The sequence below is a fragment of the Lepisosteus platostomus genome, chromosome 4 (genome assembly GCF_059453375.1).
Source record: "Lepisosteus platostomus isolate fLepPlt1 chromosome 4, fLepPlt1.hap1, whole genome shotgun sequence".
NCBI lineage: Eukaryota > Metazoa > Chordata > Actinopteri > Semionotiformes > Lepisosteidae > Lepisosteus > Lepisosteus platostomus.
Window position 1 is genome coordinate 50,318,597 of NC_142614.1, and position 19,392 is coordinate 50,337,988.

The following is a 19,392-nucleotide window of genomic DNA, read 5'->3' on the forward strand; positions in this document are numbered from 1 at the left end:
ATGTTAAGATATGTAGTTGAATGTGTATAATTCAAAACAAAGAATATTATGTTGAAATGGTATATTGTACTAGTATGACTACATTTTACATTATATGTACATTTGTGTTAATCATGTTACAAAAAATAAGTGTCTCTGGAATCAGTCCACAGAAGAGATACATTTCCAGGCTCAACGAAATGTCCTAGACTGACAAGAGAAATTAATGTGTTTAGTCTTGGACAGTGTAAACTAGAAAGGTGTCTGATTCAGGTATACAGTACCAAGTCCTCCAAGACATTGACAGAGTCAACCTAATTAATTTGTTCTGGATCAACAAAGAAACACTAAAACAATGACCATACACAAAACTATTGAGAAGTTTTAAAACCAAAACCAAAAGGAACTCTATTACACAAACAGTCACAGGAGTCTGGAAAAAACTGTCCTGCTTTGTTGCTCAATCTGATATTCTTGCTTCTATCAAGAAACAGCTGGATAAGATCCTTAGCAAACAGCATCCAAACAGACTACAGTACATAAGAACAGTTATACAGATATGAAGAGGCAATTTTGTCTGTCTAGTCCATTTGGTGATTAGCAATTAATTGATTAGCTACTGTAGATGGGTGAAAAGGTCTCTTCAAGGTCTTGGTCATGTCCATATGTTCTTTGATTGTGCACAAGGGATTTTTCCATTATAGAAAATACATCGGTAAGGGATAGAAAGTTGCCATATTGCGTATCGATTTAAAATATACTTAAATGGATAGTGCAAATAATCACTTCAAAATCCTAAGTAGGCACGCACCTCTTGTGCAATATGCAGATGCATGAACACACACATTATTCACACATTTTGATTTTCTACTCTATAGAAGCTTATATAGTTGTGGAAATAGGTCTTCATACAATACCTTGTATTAAAAGAGTTAATTCAGTAGAAAGCTCATCTACTAGTTACTAGGGTTAATGAGTACTTATCAGAAGTGACATTCCAAAATATTCTACCTTTCTGAATGTCTATCACGCGTGGTACTGTAAACTCTCAAGACTCATTAGGCAAGTTTTCTGCTACCATTAGCTCTCTGGAAATATGGTACAGTAAATATTGCATACTGTATTGGGCCTTACTAAGTATTTAAGCCAAGATGGGTGACTCCTATAGAACATGCCATTCTGATTTTTGGGAGTGAGGAGTATATTAGAAATATAAATATAATATTACTTAAACTATAATTTGTGTAGGACGGTTTATATGTAATTTATTTAACTTATTATATAACAAATTTAGCTATTTTGCAGTTCATATGTCGGTCTACATACTTCTGTCTGACCATCAGGTATTGGGTTACCTATTGGGTTGGTAAGGTGGACTAGTGAATCAGACCAGTAAATATACAGTAGTTTGCTTCTAGCTAGACATATTTTTCTGGATGACAGAAAACACCAGCTTCAGAACACCTGTTTAGCAAAACTGTGGTTAAAGCTAATTGCTCTCAAACACATCTTTTGCACCCAGAAACCTCACCTCCCCTAAAAAAAATAATCTAAAGCAAATGTAGAATTCAAATACATGTTATAATTACAATTGTATGATGAACTCATATTTTGAATATTATGCAGAATTTTGGACACCAAGCTGCATATAAATTATTGCCACTGTTGAATCAACCAAAAGAAGAGCAACCAGGCATACTTTGGGTCCTGTTCTGGTGGGATAAAAGTGTTGAATCATTTGATTCTTGCACATGCTACAGTATCTCTCTATGTGAGGACCAGAGTCCATTAACAAAGTTGACTACAGACGTCTTAAAAATCTGTAGTGAAACACAAAACTGAGAGCTGAAGGCACACAAAAAGTTATGAGAATCTGGAACAAGCTACCAATTTTACAGTCAAAGATTATGTCATTGTGTCTTTCAAAAAACAGCAGGATCTGCTTGTTAGACCTGTTAACTACAGTACTAGCAACTAAACAAAATGGTAATGAAGGAGACCAGATACTCTTGTCTGATTGACATTCCCAGAAGGAAATTGGGAATTACCTAATTACCATACTGATTTACCTGACAAATTGGTGGAGGTCAGTTGGTTGGGTGACATTAAAAACAGGAAGCTGAGACTTTCAAAGGGCCAAGAAACTCTGTTATGCATCTTCATTTGAGGGATAAGCAAGCAGAGAAGACAGCAACTACCAACATGGTTATGGATATAAAAATGCAAGGATTGGTCTCAGAGAGTTATGTTTGCAAATAAGTACCTTAGCTGCTCTGTTGTATTTATCCCAGAGAGGGATTGAAGAATTTAAACAAATAAAAAAAGATGAAAACAGCAAAAGGTAAACAAACATTGTCTGTTGAAACATCCTTATCCAAACATGTTGAAGACAAATTAGTTTCATGATTTAGCTTCAGTTGTAGTCTTTTCACTAGTGTGACCTCTAATTGATAAGGTATTGGTTAGCGAAACAAATAAAACAATAAAAAATTTAAAAAGAAATCCAACCTTGTAAATAAATCAAAGAGCTTGGAGGAAAAACAAGACTTCTGTTTTGTTCGGGTTTTTTTGTTCTAAAAGTATGAATAAATCCTGAATCCTTTAACATCCACGTTGAAGTGGAATGTTTTCATGTGCAAAGGTCTGTGAGATACACTACCAGAAAACGTAAACAAAACAGTTTTAACCTTTTTATTATTACCATTATGATTGAAAGTAAAAGATTACATTTAATAGTCTTAAATCGTAAGAACCACTTACTAATATTTAATACAAGATACATTGTACAATGGTTATACACAGCGTTGAAGCTGTTTTATTCACATTTCTTTTTATGCTTCACATGGCCAGATACTAACGACTGAGATATTCTCTCCATGGCATCGTCTCCGACCTGCTTCACACTCTGTCATTGATTGGGCAGCAGGATTCTCTCCGGCAAGTACACAGATATGGGCTCCACTTTTGGTGCATTCTTCATTTTCTCGGCATACGCACATGTTAGTCCCCACTGAAATCAAAGAATAATCAGTCGTTGAGAATGTACAACATGTAGTAGGTATTTTTTATTTGGATTTTCCAGGTAGTTTATACTTCATACCTACCAAATTTGGAATGCCATTTATTTACTTTTGTATCTAAACTCACCTACAGTACTTACAACCACTCTACCACACAGGGACAGTGAGGACTTGTCAGACAATAGAGTAAGCTGATTGACACAAACTCTCAGGTATCTAACAGCAGGATCCTTATGGTCTCATTACCAGCTAGACCCAACTCTCTGTGTACAAGGACATGGGGATTCCTAGTTAGCTAAGGATTCAAGCTGATTGAGTATCTCAGGAGCCTTTGAAAGGAATTATTCTCCTGCTAGGAAAGACTTCAAACAAGTCATGAGTTATAGGAATTCTTAATAATTTTGTGAAATTAAGAAATAAATACCATCACATTTCTCCCACAGCTGGCAGTCAGGACAGGCCTTGCTCTGGGATTGGAGGGATGTGCACTTGTTTTCCTCAGTTAGGTTGTAAATGCGTCCCTGACACTCAAGAGCATGGATTTTACAGATGCTGAGTCTGTATGCTTGGCCTGTTTTCACGTAAGTGGCACAGACTTCAAAAGATGACCTAGAAAAAGGTGGAAAATATAATGAACCATATATTTTTGGTTGATTTTAGTATTTTGAATTATTAAGATTTATTCCCTCATGGAAAATTAGACACAATGTTGTCAGTACTCAGCTAGATACAATTTGTGTTTTGGCTTGTGCTTTTTTCTGTGCTCTGAGTATGGGTGTTCAATAGTAATCACGTTTAAAACACGAATTTAACTAATTAAAGTCAGTTCTAGTATGAAAAGCCTATACTTACGTGCACTCATAAGGCATTTTACAGATACATTGAGACTTGTCAGCTTTTTCCCATGGCTTGCATTGATGTGTAGGTCGAACTGTGGTTTTGACAGGTGCTAAAACAGATCAATTCACATAGACTTATGGGCTATTATTCCAAATCTGATATAGAAGATCTCCTGTTTCCTTAACTAATGTGAGTTAATGAACCACAGTTTTGCAGATTGTCTCCTTTTTGTTAGATTTTTTTTAACTGACAATGAAACTACTAGAAAGATTTCTGTATTTGTTAAATGTATTGTACATAGAAAACAAATATCTAAAATAACAATTGTAGTAATATATACACCCTTCCCACTTGCATCACAATCCCATGCTTATTATTTGTTATTGTGAAAATATCTGCACCTCTTTGCAAAAGCAAAACGATTTTTGTTTAGTTTTGGAAAAATCTTTAGGGTGAATATCAAGCAGTGTTGCCTATCCTGACAAAATAAATATCATGTTTATTACAAGGTAAACATTAGTTCTTTACTAGTGTTTTACTGTATACCTGCTTTGCATCTTGTATTTGAAACCTGTGGGGACCAGTTAAGGCTGGAGTCACACTTGATTTCTGAAACCCCTTCTAACTGTTTTCCAGCTGGGCAGGACATTACGATCTTCTCCCCTATTTCATAACTGGGCTTCCAGGGTGTCCCTTTCACGTCAGCCATGAAGTCTGGAGGCTGACAGACTGTCCCTGTAAATATTCAAATGAAAATCCTGTTTGAAAACATCAGTTACAGGAAGAAGACTTTTGTGTTCAGAACTTTGGATTAAACCTCTGGAGACACACCTCCCAACCCCTTAAATTTTGGGCCATTGAAAAAAAAATCATGTACCTTAGTAGTTCGCACCCTATTAAGTGCGATATAGAAACAAAATGTATTAGAGGTTGGGTTGGTGTTACTCGCCTGGGAATGTCAACCCAACCGTAAGTCTGAGCGCCCGACCTTACTTTCTAGAGGAATGAGCTAGGGTGCAGCTGAAAGGTTAAAGGAAGGAGGAGAGATATGGTATATGTAAATACTGTATGAATGAGAGGGGCAGTGGGTGAGATTAGGATCTGACCTTCTGTCAAAAACTTCATACACTGAAAAATAATATTTGACTTTGAGCAGATCAACGTGATAACAAGGCTATATACAATACATATATGGTGTAGTAATAACTGTCACCAGTCTCATTGATGTAATAAAAAGAGTTGATGATGCTTTTATGAACATATCACAATAATTTAAAGATGTACCATTGATATTGTGCACTTCTGTGTGTACCTTAAAATACCAATATCAGCACTTACGCATGCATTGTACAGGATATCTTTTCCAGTTTAAATCCTCATCACACTCAGCTACGGGATCCCCAACAATATAATATCTCTCTTTGCAGGAATACACAATTTTACTGCCAATAGGGTAGAGGTCTTTGGGATCCTATGAGTAAAGTAAACACAAATGAAGACTTTACACTATCTTGTTTCTTTATTTATATTACTGTTTTCTGCATTTCGTATTTTGGCAGACCAACACACAAATCTCACATTTTCAGCAGTCTTCAGTTTTTCTTTTGTAAACTATTATATGCAGATTACTTGAAATGTATTACTGGTTGTAACATGTATTCAAAATGAAGTATATTTGAGATGGGCAGAATGACAGTAAATTATGTCTTTTGTGCTCCTACAATCTAATAGGCACCTTCAAATGCCATGAAACAACAATGGTTGACGTTAATTATATTTCTAATATACTGTACAGACAAACCACCTATTACTGTGTGCTACATTGTCCACATAAGTACTGTGTAGTAAGACACTGCTCTCTGATCATATAACCACATTACAATTAATGTGATTATATTATAAATGCAGTGTACAATACAGTAAGTGGCAACTGATGCAAAATGTTTATGTCCTCTTATAGGATCATATTAATACACAGAGAATTCTTGACTCCCATCTTCAAAACAGGTAAGATTATTTTTTTACCCTGTGCCAAGAGCTTTTCATTTTTTTCTTAAGTACACTATATATGTACTGTATACTGTATTGAATATATTAACTGAACTCCAATGTTACAGCTTTTGTATTGAGAGCTTATAGTTATAGTTATAGTTATTGTATTATTATTCTACTCTGCATAAAATGGAAACATTGCTTTGCATTTGCAATAATATTAACTCAAATTCAACAACACTTGTGTTTGGGCATAAAGTTTTAATTATTTTGAAGAACATAAAAATGAAATCCACAACTAATGTCTATACCATTGCACAGAGGGGGATATTTGATTAAGCTATAGAGTAACAACAAGCTTCGGCTTATGAATAGTCTATTTTACAGTCATACAGTAGTTCTATAATTAAAAATACAGAGTGTTTTCTCCTAAAGATCAAGTCTAAGAAAAAGAAAGGAGGTGTAATTCTTACTTCAACAAAGCCATTTTGAATCACAGGAGGAGGTTTACAGGACTTTGTTTGTTCCAACGTAGTATCAAAGCAATGGGGTTCCATTTCACTAGGAATCAAATAAGTTAAACGCTGTTTTTTTCCTAGTATATGCAAACATTTGTATTATTATTTGACAGAACAAAAGAGATTTCAATAATGCTGTATTGACTTACTTAGGGAAAATTAACAAGGGTTCACAATTTAAACATTGATTTCATAATACCTAATAACATAAATTCCAGTATACTGATATTTCTCAGAACAAAAAGAAAATAATTGGAATCTGGTGCTGAAGATAAATTACTTTTTTATCTAGAAATGTATGCTAAACATTTGAAAATGACTACATTAGATATTCCTTTTCATATTTGTAAAAAGTGGTTACTAATTTTCTGGGCTGTGTGAGACAATTCTGGGTGATGTACACTACAGTACGTTTCAGTAGATTTTGCCCTTACCGTAAATAGGCAACTTCCTCATCCTCGCAGGGCCGGGTCTCTTTGGGCTCCCCAATGCAGAACTTTCCTCCCATTCTGGGAAAGGGGTTATTGCAAGTGCGAGTTCTTACCCTCTGATCCTGCGAACAGGAACTCCAGGAAGACCAACAGCTCCAGCTGCCATCAATCACCCCTGCAAGACAGGAAAGCTTCCATTAAAAACAAAGAAACAGGCAAGCCATTGCAGGACTCCAGCACCATGATGATTATTTTAGTTAGCCTGTACAGACATAACCAGTAAAAAATAATCATTTAAAGAGAAAATGAGGAGAGGTGTAGCTAAATTATCTTTTGTTGCTGAAAGACAAAGATAATTGATAACCCTTAAAAGATTCTATATATGCTTTTGTTTTTTACTTAGAGTAAGGTAGAGGAAATCAGCAGCTGCTTTCTGCAAGAATTCAATCAATCCTGGATATGACTGTGGTAGAGAGTTACAATGTGAGTATGGAGGCTATAATGACAGTTTTAGAGATTTCCTAGTTCTGTAGCTTCTACCAGATCGGCTTGAAAAACTATGTAGTTTGTTTGAAAGCCCACGGCCCATTGCTGTATTAGCCTGAATCTTCCTTTAGCATACACTGTACTGTACTTGCTATCATAATGTATAATGTTATACTGAATTATCTGAATGATCTGTATGAATGTCACATTAAATCCATTTATGTTATTTCTCACACACTGTGTTGACACAACCAGGCTCGAGCTATACTTTGGGACCCAATTCACCCTGGCCACGCTCTGTTTTCACCCCTGGGTTCTTGTAGGAGGTATCAGAACACTGACAAATAGATTCAAAAACATCTACAAGCAGTCCGCATCTTAAACAGCTCAAATTAGTACCTGCACATATTAGCACTGTCTGCACTATGTCCAGTCTTGGTTGTTTTAAAATGTCTATTGTCTGAATTTATTGTCCATGTCTGGTTGTCATTTTTGCTTTTTTTTCTTTTCTCTAATGTTACTTGGGTACAGCTGAATGAGTAAGCATTCCAATACACTTGTTGTATATGGCAAATAAAGAAATCTTGAATCTTGAATCTTGAATCATGTAATGTAGTCCATTTACAGTGGGGTGAAAGCAATGCTTATGGCATTCATTATATAGTTTTGCTCTTTTAATGACTTACTGGTTTCATTTGGATGAAATGTAGCTAAAGGAATTATTAGTTCTCAAAAGCGTTTAGTGCTGGTCACCTGGTTGTTCCTGCAGAAGAGTTCCAAGCTCACAGGCTGGTCCATGGGTATCTGGTTTACAGACACATGTGCAGAGTGTGTCTTTGACTGCAGGAATACCATTGTTCTGGCAAGGTTTACAATTGCAAGGGTGATTCTCATTCAGATATTCCTCAATTGCTCGCTTCAGGTTGTATCTCTTCACAGCTGCACAGGGTACCTCTTTCACCAGCTCAAACAATGGTCTCAACTATAGAATTAGAAAACAGATAGTTGGTATACCATAAAAACTGCAAAGGAAAATCCGACTTTGTTTCACGTTAACACTAGCAAAGATTAAAACACGACAAAACTGTGGGCCATTTTATACTTGTTTACACATAGCTACCCACAGTAAAGTTTTTACAAAGCACAGTAGCTATTTTCGTTTTAGATGGAGGCAATTTAATAAACATGACAAACTGTTGTTGACATTCCTGTTTACAAAGGTAAACAGGGAAAATGTTTCCTAAATTAAAGGGCTAAGCTGTGTATTTTCTTACTAAAGCCTAGTTTTTTTTTCTCAGCTCAGAATAATTCACAGAATGTTAAGAGAATACTTACAGTAATTGTTGTTATTTTCACATTAATTATAATTGAATTTAATTAGAAGGCCAGAAAACTGCATAGAACCGACATAATGTGATCATCTGTGTGATTTACTGTATAATATGGTTCACTTACACACTCTAACAGCTTTTGAGTGGGTTACTCTATTAGGCAAATTGATTACCCTAATTCCTGCTACAGTACATCAACTCATTTTCTGAGCCCACTTTGAACAAGTCTCTGGGTAACCTACAACACTGGCTTGTGTAAATTACACAGTCCATCAACAGCAAGTCATGGTTCTGAGATTGATGTATTGCGGGTCTGTCACCTTCTGCTTGATAACGGAGGGGTTCTGTGTCACAGAGCCAGCCCACTTGGTATAGAGATCACTGTTTGCTGTAGGGTTGTTTAAATCCAGATAATTAAGACCAGAGGCAAAACCTGACCTCCCTCCAACAATCTGTGTTTCCGCACGTATCCTGTCTCTTTTATACCCTGGCAAAAGAAAAATATATTTTTTTAAATATCCGTTCATCTTAAGATGTTAATGGATATTTCAGTTTATCCATTAACTGCAGAATTACAGGTCCGCAAAAAATGAAACTTTCCAGCATAAAACACCATTACCTTCAGCTGTCCTGAGTGCCTCGACGAGTTTGTTGCATTCTGAGCGCTTCACGCTGATGAACAGGAAGCCAGAACTTGAAGAAGTACATTTTTGAGCATCAAGGTTAGATATACCTTCATTGATCAAGACGAAAGAGAATGTGTTAGACCCAGAGCAAAATAAAACCTTTGTTGATCAAATACCTTTGAGAACCAAAAAATATATATATTTTAACCAGAAATCCCTCACATTTTAATTTAATGAATTTCAATGAAAAAGCTTTATACAATATTGCATGCACGATACTATAATTGAATTTTAATTAGAAAGTAATCATGCAAACATTATGTGACAAACATGAAAAGTGAAGGTTATGTCTATAATATTTTGTGCTAAATAGTATTGGAAACTCCAAATAAAAAAGCCTATACTAGGAATTCATTTTTGTGCTCACTTGTACAACATGTGTGTCTTTCTCATTCTTTGCAGGAGATATACAATATGTATAAAATGACTTAATGTGCTACCTTGTTGTTTCATCTTTTCAGAATCAATGTAGAGAAGAGCCTGGTACTGGCCTCCAAGATAGCCTTCCTTCATGAAGTGAGTACCATAGTCTTGAATAAGATCTCGGTAAGCACTATACTCATATGAAGCTGGTAGCAAGGTTAAGTCCTTCCAGAAATTCTCTGAAAGTGTCAAGTCCTCAGATGCGCCATTCAGAAACTGTGCAACCTCCACCTCATTCTTGATTACCAGAAGTCTGTGGCTCTAAATCACAATAAACAGAACTTTCAATCTAATACTACATTACGTGCATTAGCAAACCATCTGCTGTTAGTGAAATAGTTATTTTAGTCCTATATGAATGTTTTGTTTAGATAATATAATTTATATTTCACCTTTTCTCTTTCAAAAATACTGTTGTTTAAACCCAATCATCTACAATTGTGGTACTCAATGAATCAATGGTGAAAATTCATAATTAAATTGCCAATTTGTTGCATCATTTAAGCTCCTCTGTGTATTGATGAGGTTTTCTAGAAGTGCATCAAAACAATGAAAATAATAACAGTTTTTCTGCAAGCAATATACAGCTCCCACAGATTTCATGCTTTGAATACAGTTTTGTTTTAAAAGCTTTTTAACCTGTAGATATTTAAATACAGGTATTAACAATTGATACTTTACCATTCATTAGCAATTTGTACAATCACATTTCATAAGAAACTTTGCGTAGTCTAAGGCATGTGTCTGTGTATGTACAGTACTGTAACAATATTTTGGAAAATCTCAGCATATTCTATTAAGACTAATGTACATAGTAAAGTGCAAATGTGACTAGCCTATTTAAAGAAAGAAGGCTTTCATCAGGACTATAGTAGATATAACAAGATCACATTAGCACTCTGAAATATGCTTTTGGTTTAAAAATTGAAATTCAGGTTAATGAAAAAAATAAGACTGTACCTTTTCATTTGACAGGGCTGTAGTGAAATCACGAGAATCGTGTCCATCGTAATTAGAAGTCATTTTATACTCTGTGTACTTCTTATAGGACCAGGAGCTGTTATAAAACTCATCACTGAAGTCATTCTTAATTTTAACCTGGTAAGATAAATGAAGACTGTTATGGTTTGATTGGGCATCATTGTATTTTATAAATGTAATGCGAACTGTATAGTATGAACATGATAGGAGGGAAAACAGTTAATATGAAGACTCACCTGGAATGTATATTTGACGAGATTCTGAGTCAGTCTGTAGGAAGGTTTATGATCTGCAGTGTACACTTTTCTGCACTCTCCTCCAAAGCTTTTTGTGTTGATGACACTGCCCCTGAGCTCTCCGTTTAAAACATCAAATCTAAACACAAGTAGACAATGGCCACATTAAAAGATTAAGCAAAACATTCCAATTGGACAAAGGCTGAAACCATGTGATGCTAACCTCTTTTTTGGTTGAAAGCTTTATGCATTCACTTACAGTTGCTTTGCTTTCCTGTTCTTTCAACTGTTGCATCCAACCATTTTCAAACTGCTTTATCCAATGTAGGGCCACAGGGCAGCCGGAACTTATCCCAGCAAGCAACACAATCACAAGGCAGACACACAGACACAAAAACACACTCACAGTTATGGCCTTTTCCTACCAGTATGCTTAGGACCGTGGGAGGAAACTAAAGCACACAAAGGAATCCCACATGAACGTACCGCACATGCACATTCTGTACAGAATGCACCCTGGGTTTAAAATTGAACCCAGGGCCCCAGTGCTATGAGGCAGCAATGTTAACCACTGTCCCACCATGTCGCACCTCCTACTGTTCATTCTTATTCAATTTTGCTACTTCACATTTAACACATTGTAATTGCTGGTGCACTTTGAGAAGGCTTACCTGTATATGTAATTAGCAATTTAAAAATGCAAACATAAAAAAGAAAAGCCTAAGCATATTACAAATTAGAAATCAGGTTTTCCAAAAATGGGACTGATTTTATTGCTACATGTAGGTAAAAAGGAATAAGAAGATTCAGATCCTAACCCTCTGCCAGTCAGCTCTACTTTGGGTGGGGGTTGATCATTGTCACACACACTTGATTGATCTGTACATCCTCGCTCATCGGCACCATCTTCCTCACAGTCCTGGTCTCCATTGCACACCAGGGACTTGCTGATGCACAGACCTGAGGAACCCAAGGACATTTTTATCTGGTGGAATGCCAGAGCACTACAAGGTAAAAACCTTTAAGGAGCTAGTTTACAGTATGTATTGACTTAGAAAAAGTAATGACCCTTAGAACATTTTCTGTATTTGTTGCAAAGCTGTAAACCACACATTTGTAAATTGTGTCCTAGATTTTATAGCATATTTCCAAATATGAATGGATAAAATGGATGAATGAAGACTATATGCAATGTGTATTATATAGTGTACATACTGTACAAAGCATATGCTACTGTATATAATGCACATGCATGCTTTTTATTTGTTATTAATCAAGAAAACATAAAGAAACAGTTGGCAAAATACAGAAAGGCTTCCAAAAGCCAGAAGTGTCAAACAAAAGCTGATTTCCATCAAGATAAGATTTTGACAATTTGACGTCATTTTGTAAAATTAACCAACCATTACTTTTGTCTAGGTTTTGTCCAACATCTACAGATTTTAAGAGGGCGTACTGTATCCATTCCCACCTGAAGAACAGCGGAATCTGTTGCCACATCCTTCTTCCAGTGGGCACCCTCTAGTGGGCAAACATGCCCGTCTCTCAGTGGATTCACCCGGGCATGGGCTTCCCCCATACTGACCATATGTTTCTACAGCGCGCTTCCGAACCTGAGAACATTAATAACATTTAGAAACTAACGTCCTTTTGACTGTTCAGTCATTATTAAGAAGTTTTTGCAACAATTAATTGATTCAAAGGTTGCTGAAACTGTTTGACACTATTGAACATCACTGATTATCTACGATAATATACATTACCTGTGTCTTCTTACAACCATCACACTCTGACCAGTCACCATATGGGCCCCATTTACAATTCACAGGACTATTGCAGCTGTAAAAAGACAAGGGAATCCATGAGAAACACAATTTATCCTTTTTATCCCAAAAAAGAAAAGCAGAAATGTGCCCTAAATTTCCAATATTGTATATTATCTCTATCTCATACTGGATGTGGTTATAATCATTGATCATTGTTTTTGTTAAAACCTCAGGAAATTCTAACCTTTCAACTGAAAACTTTTAATCCTGGTAAGAATATACACAAAGAACTGAAACTGCAATATAACATGTTAGACACCTATTCAATAAGGCGTTAATATTGTGAAAAAGTAAAATACATTCTTTTATGAGCAAAGTACACCAGACTTATTAATATATAATATATTATTACTACTACTACTACTACTACTACTACTACTACTACTACTACTACTTATAATAATAATAATAATAATAATAATAATAATAATAATAATAATAATAATAATAATAATAATAATGGAAATTATATTTGTCCTCTTTGTTGTGATAGCTGTACATTGTTAAAAATATGATATTTCAATTATTGTTATTGTGCTCTTACTCAGAGCAGGTTGCTCGTTTCATACTGTACTTACCTAACTTCTAACAGAAGAAGAATAAGGCCTGTAAGGCCAGACAGAATCAATGTCATCCACACCTGTAAGAGGTCAGATCAATAATCAGGCAGCTCTAACAAAAGAGAAGTCTGTCCTTGTGGTTGATTTAGAAATAAAGGATTTCAGGAGTACTGAGAACTAAAGAAAGCACACATATGCATATCCTAAAACATGCTGTACCTATCACAGTACCTTACTCTTATAATCCAAGACTGTTGCTTGAGCTCAGAACAGATATACAGTATCATCCCTAGTAAACAGACTGAAACGTTTTGTTGTAGACTGCGATATAGACATCTCAGATTCTGACTGATATATATTTTATCTAAAACAGCCAGACAGGAACATTTATGGTTCTCTTACCTTCATAGTTAAAGAACAAAAAAAAATAGCAAGAAGATTTAGTATAAGCTCTGCAGCAGGAGCAACACGTTTGTTGATGTGAAGTGGAAAAACAGTTGTCCACACTCAGCCCAGTCTCTGTGTTTCTGCTTAAAGCTTTGGAACTTCCTGAATAGGCAAACTAAGGACCCTGCAACCTATTGATAAGACAGCTGATTGTCATGCTAGCACTATTCTACTGAAGCCTTCCAATTTTCCCTTTCCTGTCTTTCTCCTATCTTTACTTATCAAATATACTTTTTTTTAGTTCTAAATGTGACATAGAGTTAAGGACTATAATTTACCAAATCCACGCAAATGACAATCTTTACAGTAACTATATTTTTGTATGATTAAAAATTTAAAATTCTATAGAATTACAAATTAATAATTATAGAATATAATGAGGTGACATTTCAACTGAAAACTTAATTAACTTGATTGTTAATGGGTAGAAAAATGTTAATGTTTCAAGCTGTATGTAGAGAATATACAGAAAAGGAGAAAAAAATACAGTAAATACATAGTAATAGCTACTGTATTTACAATATTTATGTAAAAGGAAACAGCAAAATTATAGTATTTATTTATTCTGGCATAAGATTTAACACTAAACTGAATAAACTGAAGTGTGACATACAATTAGAACCACAAATCAAAAACAACTAAAGTGTATTTTTAGGCACATGAATTATCAAATTGTTACATATTGTTCTCAGTTTTGTATGTGTTATCATATTCGCTTCTTTTCTCACATTACAAGGTTAAAATGTTTTTCAGAAGTTACAAGGATCAGCATTCAGAAGGGAAATGGTCTGACGTTCTCTTATCAGAAAGACTGACCATTGTAATAAGTTCCTGAAATAAACATCCTTATCCACAACAGGTTAAAAACATTTCAATGTTATTTGACCTTTCTTTCTTGACAAGAAAAAAAAAGTGTTGTCTTTTATCAACCCCTTCATGACTTTAATTATATATATTTTTTTAAATATGCTTTTATATAATGACTTATAAAAGATTTTTAATGTGGCTGAGTCTAGTTAGGTAAGAGAAGTAACTAGAATCCACAATTAATTATTTTGTCATAAAGGCAGACTGTTTGCATGTAGCCAGATCTTAATAATGTTTAAGGCAGAGGATTGTTACAACATAGTGGTTTCTCATAAAATGTCTGTAAAGACAAACTAAAGGTATTTCTTTGCAGTTACAGAACAATATGTCCACGAATTTTAAAAGTTAGGCTAAGAGAAAATTAGTATTTTTAAATGGCCACCATGGATCACCAGTCAACCTACAGTATATTACTCTCTTGGAATATAGATTTTAGATACTTTGAGAAAATGACTTAGTAATAAAGATCCAAGCTACTGATGTAGCATGTCAGGGGTGTCAGGGGGTTGTGTATGCTTTTGTCTTCTTGTTATGCACCTTTGATGCATACTTTTCAATAAAATGTTGAGTCATTTTACACAACTAAATTAATTCTAATACAGTTCTGGTACTGTATGTCCTTCATATGTTAAATTATAATCATTACCACTGGGCATTCAGGTTACTGAACCAAAACTTTGGTTGTTTGTTCTCTCAGTCACTCTGAATTGATGCATAATTGAGAATTACCTTGTCTGTTCTTTCTTTTCTGATACATGTACATCTAGATGCATGATGCAAGTGGAGTTTGATGTGCGATTGGAACCAGCCATGAACAAAATTCTTGCATTAAGAAGGAACAAGAGGAACAGTCTACTTGGAGTTCAGGCTTTATGTCTTTTTTTATCACGTTCCTCTAAAATCATAGGCATACCATTTTAAATGGAATATATGAACTGAGTTGAAGTTTGAGTTGAAGTTTGAACTGAATGGGATAAGTAGTGGCCACGTAGCTGAATACACTTGGAGAATCAAATAGCTGGCATATGAGCAAGACAAGTCATATGTCTAACCATGATGCTATACTGTAAGAAATGCACACGCTTGATTACTAAATTTATCTGAAGAAAAACACAGTGATTCTAAAAGCAACTAGCCAAAACTGTCACATTAAGATATGTTAGGATCATAATATTGTCAGTAGTATGGAACGCTCACAGTACCACCACAGACGCCAGGTTGGATCTTTACTTAATCCGGTCATGTGCTGTGCTTTTGCAATCACCTTCAAAGGAAGGAAGCAAATCACTTATGCACCATTGTCCTGCAGCTGCATACAGTACATCCAGTTCAAAACACTAGTTCTCACCACTCTGCTCCTGCCTATCCTTGATCTCTTATCTCTCCAACATCCATTTTCTCTACTCCCACTCCTCTTCCTCTTCCTCTGATTCCTCTTGATTTTACCACTTCTAGAGATCTTTATTCTTCACCCTTGCCCTCAATTGTGGAACTACCTACAGTAGTCAGAACTTCCCAGTCCCTGATCACTTATTGGGGTTTACTCAAGACTCTCCGGTGATCTCCTGTACTTCTGTGATCTTTCCAGCTCTCAACATCTATAAATATATTTTTCAGTGTACTTTTATAATGTTTTATAATACTTTATTGTACTTTTATAATTGGACTGTAAACAAGATATACTGTACATACCTAGTTTATATTAGTACTCAGTAACCACACTGTCTGAATTCATACTATTTCGTGTGTTGGCGTGACGCTTACATTACTTGTCCAATTTGTGGCAGCTTCACTGATATTTAATTTATTTATTCCAGTTGATTATATTCCATATTTGTTCCTTGTACTTATATTTAATTGTCTTCTCCAATTTCTAAATGTACGCCGAGCAAACACAAGAAACAAAAGTGAAAGATTCCCCTTGTTCCATGCTGGCAGGACATTTAGATCACTTTATATACAGTATATACATATACAATACAATTTCCTAGAAATTTGTCTTTTCACATACTGTACCACAACTTGCTCTCCATGAGACAAACAGACAGGGAAAGAAGTTTGGAGTCAAAGCACCGGGTCAGCCATTTAAACGGCACCCCTAGAGCAGTTGGGATTAAGGGCCTTGCTTAGGAGCCCAAAGGAGTAGGATTCCTCTGCTGGCTGCAGGATACAAACTGGCAACCTTCCAGCGACAAGCACAGATCTTTAGCACTGGTGGCTCCACAGGGTTGTATAGTGCTCCACATGATTCAGTCTTCTGGATCTCCATGGTGGAGACTGACAGGGAGAATTATGCTTAGAAAAGCATACTTAGAAATCACTTAGGATGGTTCAGGGGTTGTGAAAAACCAGGTAAAACATTTTGGACTTTGAAACACACTCACCAATTTCACCTTCATTGCTTGTTCCCAGCAATGATGGTTATTAAGTTTTTCATGATCCCCTGGTGCTATGTGCCTGCCTTCAGTTCTCTCAAGATAGCTGAGACTAGTGCTAAGGCAGCTGCACTTGTCAAGTCTCAGACTACATCTAAAGAGATGTCTGAGATCAAGACCTTTTTCTTCAACCCTTGGAAACTGCGATGGGTAGAATAGCTTCAGGAGCAACTCAACACTTCTGGCTGATGCCCAGCAATAGCATGGACACCAGTTCAGTCACATACTTCTTTGTCCTTTAAATACCGAGAAAGCACAAGTCCTATATTTTGACTGAGGAGCTCCAGGAAACCGCAAATGAGTCCTTCACTCAGGTCAGTGTATTATATCACCCTGCGCATATGATTTGCCATTTGTCTATGACAACAATGCCAATGACTGTGGACTTAGGGCTTTCTTGCCATATTTTAAGCATTTAAAATATGATTAGGTTTAGACTGTGGGGCTATGATCAGAATTAAAGCTACTGTATGGTTAGTAATTTCAGGTTGGTTATGTCTTAGGCTTTGAACTATAGTGAAGCTTAGAGTTAGGCTAGAGCTAAGTCTAAGTTTGGAAATACTGTAGTCTTTGTGTTAAAGCTAGAGGTAAAACTAGGGTTAGGGTTTCATTTAGCAATAGGACTGAAGCTAGGCTTACCGATATATTATAAAACTGTGCATGACATAAGGTGCTGTTTATTTAATGCTTTATTTATTTTTTTAGCATTAGCCCTGGGCTAAAAAATCAAGTTTTTTTTTTCCATATCGTATTTCAAATTTGTTATGTTGAAATGATCTGTACTATTGATGTATTGATGTAATGGATAAAATGTACTGTAGTACACCGTTTGAACTTTGTCATGTAATACTTTCTGTCCAGAAGGAATATGCAGAAAGATCATTACACTCAGTTATACTTAAGTGCTATAACCCAGCTGCTGTTAATATGCATGCCAGCACTGAAGGATCTTACAACAACTCAAACCAAAAGAAAAGAAAAATGTTTTGAGGTTAAAAGTTGAATGTCTCAAACATATTCTTGAACAACATAATAAAATACATAAATACATAAATCTTTTTCTTGTTCTCATGAAAAAAAACTGCTTCTAATCCTCCTGGAACTGAAGGGAAGAACAAATTTAACCTGCTCCCATCAGCCAAAAATTCCTGCAAAAGCTCAGTTGAAAGGAAACACTTTCTTGAGACATGAAGCCAAAATGTGCAGTTCATCTTACAGTACATTTTTCTTCATACATTTTGTTTATTCTTGCATCCTAAAGGTTTTGTTTTACTGAAAGCATTGTATACAGTACATTAATTGGGTTTTATAAAATACATCTGGACTTTTTTTACATTTTATTACAAATATGTACAAATTATCTATTAGTTTAGTATTGTATAATCCATTTAGCAATTCTGTCTAAAATGTATCTGTTTTATTATTTGTGTTATAGGAACTTATCTTATTGATCCACAAGGGGGAAACATAAAGCTGTTTGGAAATCATCAGTACACTGGTGCAGTAAGCTGAAAACAGTAGGCAAGTAATAATCACATTCAGAAGGGAAAAATAAAAATAAAGGATGCAAAATAAAAAACAAATCCATTCTATGCAATCTACTTTATCTGAGAGAAACTAAATGGAAATAAAATGTTCTGAGCTTTGACATGGAAAATATCACATTTGTTTTGTTGTTGTCTGATTTCCTATGTTTCTATGACAATATACAGCAACGTTAAAAAAATAAAATAAAAAACCTTATTGTAGCACCAGTAACAATATTGCTTAGACATTTTACTTTGTTTGACTTGGTAAAAAAGCCTTCTTCATGCTTCTCCATGGGTTCAAATCAGTTTTTGGTTCAGATTGGGGCTTGTATTATCTATCACTAGAAGTGATCAACCCCCATTATTCTTAATAATAATAATAATAATAATAATAATAATAATAATAATAATAATAATAATAATAGATACAAGGTTGCTTCTGATGTCATTTATTTAATGTTGATTCTGTTTCTGGCTTGTTCTATATATTTGTGCTTTAATAATGAACATGAGAATCCTGATTGTTAAGATAGCTTGATGTTTTGCATATAACTGTAACAGGAAGAATACTCAAAGGGTTTTGCCTTTTTGCTGATGTCTGTGGTTTTGTGCCTCCATTAAAAGTGAAAACTTTTGGGAGGACTTGTCTCCTCTGTGGCTTTTTATGAACATCTGAGTTTTTGCAGATTGTATTCTATGTTTATCTGCATACAGTACATAGCACATGTATGATTATATAAGACTATATTAATAAAATGGTGTATTTGTGTTGTGACTGCAATGTGAATTTAGATTACCCAATGAA

At 35.2% G+C, this 19,392-nt stretch overlaps 1 protein-coding gene across 1 annotated transcript; it reads right to left on the reverse strand.

The window, feature by feature from the left end:
- Positions 1–2,656: 2,656 nt before the first annotated feature.
- Positions 2,657–13,870, reverse strand: LOC148673374 (complement component C7-like). The gene is made up of 18 exons (XM_088629771.1): positions 13,712–13,870; positions 13,328–13,389; positions 12,687–12,762; positions 12,395–12,536; positions 11,742–11,883; positions 10,924–11,062; positions 10,667–10,804; positions 9,724–9,967; positions 9,217–9,330; positions 8,918–9,084; positions 8,020–8,248; positions 6,784–6,955; positions 6,305–6,392; positions 5,178–5,310; positions 4,386–4,574; positions 3,852–3,948; positions 3,424–3,608; positions 2,657–2,989 (listed from the first exon to the last, which is right to left on the reverse strand). Exons 1-18 carry the CDS (start codon positions 13,715–13,717, stop codon positions 2,811–2,813), a joined length of 2,502 nt encoding a protein of 833 aa, XP_088485897.1. The 5' UTR covers positions 13,718–13,870; the 3' UTR covers positions 2,657–2,810.
- Between the last annotated feature and the right edge of the window lie 5,522 nt (positions 13,871–19,392).

Excerpts from the sequence above, each read along its gene's own strand:
- LOC148673374 (XM_088629771.1), bottom strand. Across the intron at positions 9,085-9,216 it reads GGCACTCAGGACAGCTGAAG|GGTATAAAAGAGACAGGATA; the intron begins GTAATGGTGTTT and ends TTCTTTTGCCAG. Across the intron at positions 3,949-4,385 it reads AAATACAAGATGCAAAGCAG|CACCTGTCAAAACCACAGTT; the intron begins GTATACAGTAAA and ends GATCTGTTTTAG.